Here is a 10,641-nt window from a genome sequence, read left to right on the forward strand (position 1 = left end):
TATTACAAAAAATTAAATTTTATTGTATTTTAAAAGAAACAAATTAGTAATATTTCTTGAATGTTATAAAAGATATATGTTTGCAACATTTTTAGAGTGTTGCTTATGTATTGAAAAAATATTACTAAAAGTTTTTAGCAACATGTTTTATAAATGTTGTTATTAGTATGAAATTTTTTTACTAAAATTAAGTCTTTAGAAATATTTTATAAATATTATTATTAGTATGAAAAAGTGTTGTTAAAAATCTTTAACAACATAAGTTATATACAGCATTCCATAAAATGTCATAAAAATATATTACTAACATTTATTTATGTTTTGACGAATGTTAAAAAAAAAATACTTTGTTGTAGTGCTTCAAATCCATTGATCAATAAGAATGATCTAGTAACAATAATAAAGTTTTACTTTTTTATAATAAGATTGATTATATGAATCACACACGATGTTATTCTGTCAAGTTAAAAAAAAAAAAAAACCGGAAATATTATCCATGGCAAGAAGGCCAAAGATCGAATGTAACACTACTGTCCTCTAATTAAATTAATGTCAATATTCATGTGACAATCCAAGCAAAGAGGTAAAAGAAATAAAAGGATTGTCACGAAACAAATACTCACCAAAAAGTGTTGAATTGCAAGGACATAATTCCCCAAAAGGCTTGATATACATAGCATCAAATTAAGAGCCTATGAAACATGGGCTATGATTTTGCATGTGCATGGAATTGCGAAGTCATATGATATGTACAAAACATTTTTAACAACCAATGAATACATTAATAATTAATTAAACAGCAAGCTTGTGTTGTACAGTAAAGTTTAAGAACACGAGGGCGTGACCTCCAACTTCAAGCTAGTGGTCTCTTTTTGAGAACAGCGTACCAATCACGACCAAAGTCGGTTTGTTTTGAATGTTTTTTAAGTTGATGATAAGCTAGCTAGTGGTGTCTTGTTACTAATTCTGCTACTTATTGCAAAGAAAATATTATAAATGTTTTTTAAGTTTTTAAGATGTTACATATATTTATTTTTTGATAAAATATTAAAAAAATTGTAGAAAGATTAATTTATAGACAAAAATATAACGTTACTCTTTTAAAACTAGAATAAACGGATCTAGTTGAAATTAGTCTTTATCATAATTTTTTTCCCTCTTATGAGAACTCTCGTGAGCTTCTTTACTAATCCAGTAGTAGTGAACTGTGAAGTGTGAATCTCTCCAAGTATAAATAAATAACTGTTTATATATAAAATAGATTCACCGACACCAAGCACGTTTCATATTATAATTTATATATTTTCCGTTCGAAGCCTTATTTCGAGAGGAAATCGATCACATTGAGGTCCATTGTCCTATTCGATTGGTATTTGGGGACAATCCATTTTTAAACATTTGAAAATATATTTATATGACATTTCTATAAAATTTTACGTTTTCAAAATCATAATATTGTACTTGTCTACATACTCCTATATTACAATGTAATGATACTTGATTATATATCATATATACAACGCGTACGTGTACATATATTATGTGCATGTAAAAGTGGTATATGCATACTATAGCTTTGTACAAATATAAGTTTTCTCAAAACACACGCACACGCATTACGCATAGGTTGGTTATGACATGGCAAATGTGGAGTCTCTTAGTTGAAACAACATTTAAAAAATTAAACGCATAGTAATGTTTGTGAAAATCTTGGTCCAAAACAAAAAAAAAAAAATCTTGGTCATAATAGTGTTTAATTAATTAATGGTAAGAGATGAGAGGAGAGAGAATTGGAAAAATTAATCGTAAGCGATTTTAAAAGAAATGCATAGTGTGTGATTTTCTTCCGTTTACCGGTTGAAACATTTAAAAACATGTTTGGAATTTATTTGAAACATTATGATCGACTTAGAAGCTTGCTATTTTCTCACTAAAATAAGGCATATTAATCTCTTTATTTTTCATTTGTTTTTATTGAGACTTAAGATTAAGGAAATCAATACACGTGGTCACTTTAAAATTCTCCAAGAGTGTAGAGAGAAGTAACATCTTGCAAAATTTTGCTTATGAGTATGATTTTTTATTCGTATAAATTGAATATAGAGATATTAGAGAATCTATAACAATAACTTATGCTTCATACTCAATAAGTTGAACTAAAGCCCTTATTTGCCTATAATTATGATGACAATTAAAGAAAATAACCAAAATTTATGTTCAAATTAAGCTTATATACCAAACCATATGTACCAAAAAAATCAAGTTTTAATTTGTTATATATGAATAACCATGGTCATTGTAAGCTACGTATGTTTGGGGAGCTTTTGAGGTTTGGGGACTTGTAATTTAAGAGTGAACCAGTTAGGTTGTTGTTTCTGGGGCTTTAAAATTAGTTCAATTTTCAAAGAAAAGAAAAATTGTTTACCTTTAAAGAACATAGGCACATGCAATGCCACCAAAATCGCATTTAGAAGCACTACAAGAGGATTATTTAACAACCCATGAAAAGATTCCCCTAAGAGTCTAAGACTATACAGTACCTTATTTCTCATTGATCGCTAATTGCACGGTACATATATAACTCTTAGAAAGTATCAAAGGGCCTGCTCGAATGACAATATCTTCTTGATGATTCAAACTCTGACACAGTACTAGTAGTCATCTTTGTCAACACTTGCTTCAGTCTACTGCAATGGATATTGGAAGTTCATCAAGCATCCCTTCAGAAAAGCTTCCTTAAAAGGCACTTCCTGCTCCTAATGCTAGTTATTAATTGGATATGATAACTAAATTGGTCGGAAAAACGGTAAATTGATTAAGTTTTTGGTTCAGATAAACTATAGAATAATTAGTTCATTGAAAAATCAATGTAAAAACTAGAGAGAGAAAATTAAAGGAGGTCAATGAAAAATGTTTAATACAATATTTTACTTTATTTTCTTTGAAATATGAAAAATCAACTTAAATTATTTATGATTTTGTTTTTTTATCTTAAATGTAAAGTTGCTATTATTAATAATTAATAATGTATAATGTTGAAACCTAGACTTTTTTAACGGTAGAATATAAAAAACAAACAAAAATTACAATCCCAACGTAGAAATCCTAAGAAAATGGTCGACAAAATGTGAAAAGTATATAAAGGAGTAGTTGATGAAGAGCCTAGTCTCACCACTCAATCTGCGCATTTATTATCCTCTCTATAAACATGCTGGAAACTTTGGATTTAAATCATCAGTCTCATTTTTTAGCCCCAATTCATGTTCCACAAAATGTGTAGGAGTAGTTGATGTCATGTGTATTTTTTGTTCAATTCACAAAATGTCCTTGACAGAATTCCTAGCATCTTCTTAGGTTAATATGTAAATCAGCTCAATCAGTGTGATTCACAAACCCGAAACATCAAGCTTAAAAGGTGAAGATGATCGAATACCAAAAACAAAAAGGTGAAGATGATCTAACTTTATTAATTTAATACCAATATATCCATTTATATTATCACCTGATCACGTGTATATGTAACCATCCAATCATAAATTACTCCTAACATTTTTAATTAGTAATACTAGTAAAACTGAAGGGTTAATTACTTGAAAAATAAGAAGAAATCAATTTTCACGTGTTGTTGGAATAAAAAAATTACATTATAAAATAATTTTAAAATATAACTTTTAAATAATTATCGTAAAAAATTAACTCTTTAAAAAAAACATAAAAAAAAATCAACATTCTCATACATTATAATTTGTGAATAGATAACATTATAAGAAATATTTACACTATTAAAATTGAATTTAAAAAATAATTACTTCATGTTAATGGCAAGTATGCTCCAGCATATAATTGAAAACAGAAAGAATAAAAAAACTCTGTTTTCTGATCCTTCCAGGGCATTCTATAGTGGACCCATGTCCCTCCCCCTTTTGTTTTCAGCTGCAATATCACCGACACTTTCGATTTGGAGATGGTAAAAGAGAATGCAACGAGGAAAAATGCATTATAATAAAAACAAATAAATTTATCATATATTAGATTGTTTGTAATTAAATGATAGTGTATAAAATTTTTACATGCAGAAGTGCTTTCTATGCTTTGCCCTTTTGAATTTCTTCATCACTCATTCATTTATAAAAAGCCGAAATTATTATAAAGGACGTGCTGGTTAATGTTATAACTTATGGCTCAAGATGGTGTCTGTCTACCCGCAAACGAGTACTTTTGCATTGTACAATACATATTTTATTTGTGTTGTATAAGACTTCTAATATCCTAGCCAGCTCTGGAAGCATTTGTTATAAGATCAAAAGTTCTTGTTATTTTCAGAAGGGGCAAGTTCTTGTTCTATATTGTGGATTTAGGATGCATTTGGTAAAGAGGAATGAAAAAGAATAAAAGTATAAAGAATGAAAAGAAATGAAAAAGAGTGTAAAGTAAAATGATTTGGTAGAGATAAAAGAGAGTGTAAAGTAAAGTGATTTGGTGGAGATGAAAGAAAATGTAAAAGAAATAAAAGATTTAAATTAAAGTAATTTGTTTGGTAAAAAAAAAATTGAACAACGAGAGATAATTGATTACACAAAATGCATAATTAGTTATGCTAGTTTTGAAACTGTATAAGAGATTCATTTCTCTCTCTCCTCTCTCGTGTCACTCTCCTTTAAAAAATGTAGCTACAATTGACCCCACCAAACACTCATTCTCACAACTTTCATCCCAAAATAGTCTGAATCAATTGCACTCAACATTCACCCCCTTAAATCAAACACCCCCTCAGGGAACCAATTTTGTTGGTGAAACCTGCGGTATTTCAACAAAATATGTCAGTTCTTAGGTTATACAGTGCTCAGTGTAAATGAAAAAATTGTCACTGAAATTGATCACATGCTCTTGACGCAATATTGTACACTATCCAAAAGAAAAGGAAAAATAAAAAAACTTTCAGCCATATCTATTGGATGAAGTATAAGGAAAGGAAAATAATAATTTTACATCCTTGATACATACGCGTATAAACTGCACCATTAAAAAAAATAGTACAGAAAATAAAGTATTATCAATATATACAGGTGACCAATTTTATAACTGTACATGAAAGAAACAAAGATCAAACTCAGAATCACTAAGTCATCAAGTTATCAATCAAATTATGATACAAATTTTATACCCTGAAGTAACCTCATGTTGATATTAATAACTACAAATGGAAGAAACAAATATCAGACTTGCAATCACCTAGTCATTCAAGGTATCAATCAAACTGCTATTCGTTGACATGAACCAACTTTTCTAGCCACATAAACTCTGTCTATGGTAGGAAGCCAAAAACAGTTGGGAGTGGAGTTCACATGCAGTTCCTGGCAGCAGGCACAGATTAGCAAGCATCTATCAGGTAACTGGATTGTATTCATAGAGGAAAATAGCTACTTTATCCATTTATCCATTTGTGCAAAAAATTGTCATTCAACGTGATGCACTCAGCTCTAAGTAAAACTATTTACAATTAAAGTCCACATTGCTGAGTTATTGAAACCTCAGCTTCCTGAAAATACGGGATGTATTATATTACTGCTAGGAGAACTTAGCCCTAGCCATAGGCCAAAAAAATATTTAAAAGAAACTGTCAACAATTTATCTTAAATACAGAAATCACTGAGATCTAATTCCTTCCAATTAATGATTGCAAGGCATACATCAAAATCTGGGAAAACAACCACAAACACTGGCTACTAGCATAAATATATAAAAGAATCAAAATGGTATACATAGATCTGTTTGCACAAAGTTACTATTGGTAGAATCTATAAAATATAATTAAGAAAATCAACTGAACAAAGCTTCAGATAAGCCATATATAGGTAGATAATCTTTATTTGATATTAGATCACATTAACCTTTTCCTATCAATCTACAATATTGGCAACAGTGGAGTGAATAATTCCAAAACTTTGTTCTCCACTAAATTGACATAGAATGCTAGATGCCTGCACATAGGTGAGAGCGAGAGAGAGGCCATAATATGAAAACATAACAGAAGACAGGGTTGGCAGAAAGAAATAGTAGCTCTAGCATTCATTTGAATATTGCATCGCAACTTTAAAAATGTATTGGCATCAAAACTAGAAAAATAGTATAGATACTTAACAAGATCAATTTCTATAATATGATCAAGATCAAGATTACAAAATTATAAAGTTAACCATTTTCTTCATGAGTTCTCTTTTTCAAAAATAAAAAAAGGTTGGGAGAATCCATTTGCATGAGAAAGTTACATATGGTCAATGTTTCAAGACAAGATTTAAAACAGTTACATTACACTGGTAAGCCATTGATCAGAAAAGCAGTGAAAGTTGATGCACAATTTCAATGCCCTAAGCATTTCCAAATGATAATGTCCCCAAAAAATGTTCCCCAAACATCATCAGCTGCATATCCCCTTTTAAGCATTCAAACCCTTATGTATAAGTTTATAACCTTTCCTTCAGCAGCGTACATCAGCTTCATATCCCAGCCACACTGTCACACTAGCTCTTGCATTATGTTTCACCTTGAATTTCATTCACAAAAATCTGTCTATGGAGCTGAACCAGCATTCACAGTCAGGCATGCTGTTTATTACAGATTGTGAGTAAGATATTTTACTGATAAACACAATCAGCCCATTGTGAGGAAATAACATTATGAATGGTCAGAGAGAATGTCATTGCGAAGAAAACACGAGAAGAAAATAACTGGTAATCCTCGGTTTTGTAAATGTTGATGTACAACAGACATCATGTCATAATACTCTAGCTTAGTAGATAGAAGCATCAAACCTTGGCTCATAGAAACAAACTTGATTGTTGTATGACTGCAGAGCACACCCACCAATCCATGACCAGATCTTTTTATCCACATCATATAGAAGGCCCTTCCCTTGGTTCCAAGAGGTGAAGCAGATTAAATTATCCTGCCCGAAGCATTCAAATCTCTCCGCTGATAATCTCAATAAAGCACGGAAATACTTTGGGGGCATCCTACTGATCTCCACCCATGTAATTTTGGTATGATCCAATTCCCAAATTCTCATACTCTGTAGAGTACTATAAAGGCCAATCCTTCCAACAAGAAAAAGACGCTTCTGGGTACCAGCAACCAAATAACCATCCAACAAAGATCGAGGGAACTTAGCCGGAATATGTTCCCAATGACCTGTGTCTAGTCTGTACATCATCAGACCAAGGGGTGAAAGGGTTTCCAAGTACAATCTAGAGTCACAATATGCCATTTTTGAAGAGCAGAGATTAACTGCCGGCATAATCTGATGAACTGTCCAGCTGTCTGTATTTGAGTCATAAACTTCAGTTGGCAATGACTTGTCACCATAAATATCACTAGTGGCTATCACTTTAAACGACTGATCCACCCGATCAACAACCAATACTAGTTGCCTTTGTTGATTGTAATGCATACTAGGCAATGCCCTCCAAGTTTGAGTTAGGGGATTACACACCAGGGTCTTAAACGTTAGCCCATCATGCCCAGAAAAGCAAACAAGACCACCAGAAGAGCCAACCAACCAGAATGCCCACGGTGGCAAAAAAGTGAAAGGTATTCTATTCCAAGTTTTCAGCGGCAAGCTGAAGACTGAACACTGTGGGGTCTGCGTGTTCTTCCAAAACGTAAAGAGGCACGGCCCATGTGATGGCACACTGGAATGGAATTTGAGAAAACTACTGTCTTGAAGCAGCGAATTCCACCGTTTACAAACCAAACGAAGCCGGAAAATCAGAAAAGGGGGTACCCTAGCTAGGATCTCATGCAACAGGTCCTCTGGCAACATTGCCCATATATTATCCTCCATTTGAACATCAGCATGCACTACCTTACCAAACGTGGCAAGTGTTTCCTCATCCAAACCCCTAGGCTTGGTCTTAACAACCTTCTGCCGCAAAGGGCTCGTGTTCCTGGATCCGGCCCGGCTCATTGGACTAGTATTCCTAGACCCACCACTCCTTGGAGGGGAAGCTTGCTTGCAGCACCTCCCATCTCCACCAAAACCTCCATTTTCTACTGATTGAGCAACACAAACTCCAGGCCCTGATTCAGAAGAATGCCCTAAACAATCCATGTCCTCTAATTCCATAAAACTCCCAAATCAAGCAAAATTTCAGATTCAGACATCTACTCCACCCTTCACACCAACCACATAACATAGACACATAATTGTTTCAATCACCGATACCCCAGAGCTAAAAATTCTGATACCCTAGATCAAGATCCAAAATGATAATAATTTCAAAACCCCAGATGAACATATAAATCACCCAATGAAAAAAGATTAATTTTTTAAGCAGAGAGCATAGAAAGGCAGAGTGTAGCTAAGGTGGGGTTGAAGACAGATAATTACCTCGGATTTTGGAACCATTCGGTTCCCATTGATAGAGCTTGAAGAATAGAGAGATTCTGATATTAAGATTGGAAGAAGGAACAACCTGAATAGGTTCGGGTAGAAATAGAGTCTCTCGCTCTCTTTGGTTGGATTTGATTTACTTTGTCGCTATTCGACAAAGGGAACAACAAAATTCAAGATTACTTACTATGTGGTACTTAACCCCTAAGTTGTCGCCACGTCAGCAGCTCTATGTTAATGATTTGGAGTTAAACTACCATAGCTAATAAGAAACAACACATCTTAGAAGTGAATTCGATTTTTTTTATAAATGTTTCTTGAGGTTTACTTTAAACTATCATAGTTAATAAGAAATAACACATACTTAATTCACTTAAACTTTTAGTAAAAAGAATAATAAAATTTATTATGTGCATAAAAATTTGATTTTGATTCTATGCTTAATATTTAAAGAACAATTTTTATGTTGGAAAACGTATATAATTTTTTTAATAGTAATAAATCTTCACAAAAAATTGCCTAGAAACTAAAATTTATAGGATTTTATATGAATTAAAACATAAAATTAAGATAATTATATGAATTTATTTATATCGCTAATATCATTTAAAAATAATAATTTATGCATTGATAGTTTAATTTTTTTATATTATCATTCAATAAAAATTAATATATATAGTAAATTTATTGGTTTTTAGAATAATTATGTTAAAACTTATATTTGTCATGCCTTTAAAAAAATTATTTATTATGATTTTTAATTGTTTGATAATGTAATTTTTTTTACACTAACTAACGATGTATAAAAATTAATGTTGTTTCTAAAAGACAAAATAGGTATTTTGCACATGAATTTGGAATTTTTACCTTTAGTTAATGTTATTGATTTTTTTTCAATGGTTTGTGCAATTATTCTTAGTTTAATTTATGTTGATATGAAGAAGAAAATATGTAGGCATAATCATAATACGACAATCAAGTAATCATCAATCTATGTAGGATGAGTTTATGATTATCATTTAATTTATTTATAGATTATATTTGAAAAAATTTGCTAAAAGTTATAAAGTTAGTGAAAGTTGAAAAGCTTAGTTGGTAAATTAACTTTACGTTGAAAATTTATTTTATTGAATTAATGTTAAAAATTATCTTAATCAATTATATATTAAAGTAGTTGAAAAATATAAAATTATATAAATGATAAAAATAATATTTTTTAAAAAAAAATCTAATAAAAATTGAAGGACGGACAAAAGATAAATATAAAAAAATTTAGAAACAAAGATAAAAGTTAATGTATTAAAAAATATTATTTCAAGTAATATTTTATTAAATATTAAAATGATAGAAATTATTTAAAAAAAACTTATTTATGATAAAATCAAACAAATTTCAACTAGAAAAAAATTATAAATTAATTAAAATATTTTATGAAATCCACTCATAAATGGATTGAGGCTTAGCTGGTTGGTTCTGATAATGATGCACAGTTGTGGTCAGAGGGAGCATAACCTTTCGTAAAAACATCACTATAAAAAATATACATAGTTTTGGTGGTGTTGTTGGGGTCCACTGTTGGTTGGTGGTGATTCTGATAGATAAAAATATAACAAGACTTGTACATAAGTACATTAAAGTAATGGAAATAATTTATGATAACATCTTCTTTTGGGGTGAAAAATTCAAATATCAGCTTTGCCTATTCTTTGTTGTGAGTCTCACCATGACCCCTTCGTGTTTTATCAACTAAAATTGAAACCTTTTTCAAACATAGACCTTTTAGTTATGTTTGTTGTTACTAATACATTATGAACGAAAATTCAAAATACCAAATGGAAATTAAGGAAATGGAACATTGTTGGAACGTCAAGACTGGAGAAATTTTATGTGCCCAAAGAGGAAGAAAGGTTCGGCTTGTATGGATGCCAGAAAAATAAAATATTTTCCATTGCTTGTGAGGGTGACGGAAGTAACTAAGGATTTTGAAGTGCAATAAATTATACATTTTTTTGTTAATTAACTTCAGTTATTTTACATTTTATTTTAATTAACTTTATTTAAATGTGCATAAATAAGACTTTCTTATATTTTTATGTTTAATTTGAGTTTTTAAGAATCTTTAAGGAAAATTTAGATTAAAGTTAAAGACAACTTGTGGAAATTTAAAGGGATTTTACGCATAAGTTTAATGTGAATATCAAAATTTATAGAAATGATCAAGAAGAAATCAAAGAGTTGGGCTTAAAAAGACT

The 10,641-nt window shown here is 30.7% G+C and overlaps 1 protein-coding gene across 2 annotated transcripts; it reads right to left on the reverse strand.

Moving 5' to 3' along the window:
- Positions 1-4,568: 4,568 nt before the first annotated feature.
- LOC114396835 (F-box/kelch-repeat protein At5g15710-like) lies at positions 4,569-8,543 on the reverse strand. Of its 2 annotated transcripts, XR_003663335.1 has the most exons (3): positions 8,387-8,543; positions 5,233-5,354; positions 4,569-4,797 (listed from the first exon to the last, which is right to left on the reverse strand). XR_003663335.1 is itself a non-coding variant. In XM_028359026.1 (2 exons), the coding sequence occupies exon 2, from the start codon at positions 8,120-8,122 to the stop codon at positions 6,791-6,793; it is 1,332 nt and encodes a 443-aa protein (XP_028214827.1). In that variant the 5' UTR covers positions 8,123-8,245; positions 8,387-8,543; the 3' UTR covers positions 6,131-6,790. The 2 variants fall into 2 exon arrangements, 1 of the variants encoding a protein (XP_028214827.1); XM_028359026.1 differs by lacking the exons at positions 4,569-4,797; positions 5,233-5,354 and adding an exon at positions 6,131-8,245.
- Positions 8,544-10,641: the final 2,098 nt, after the last annotated feature.

This window comes from Glycine soja, chromosome 18 (genome assembly GCF_004193775.1).
Source record: "Glycine soja cultivar W05 chromosome 18, ASM419377v2, whole genome shotgun sequence".
Lineage (NCBI taxonomy): Eukaryota > Viridiplantae > Streptophyta > Magnoliopsida > Fabales > Fabaceae > Glycine > Glycine soja.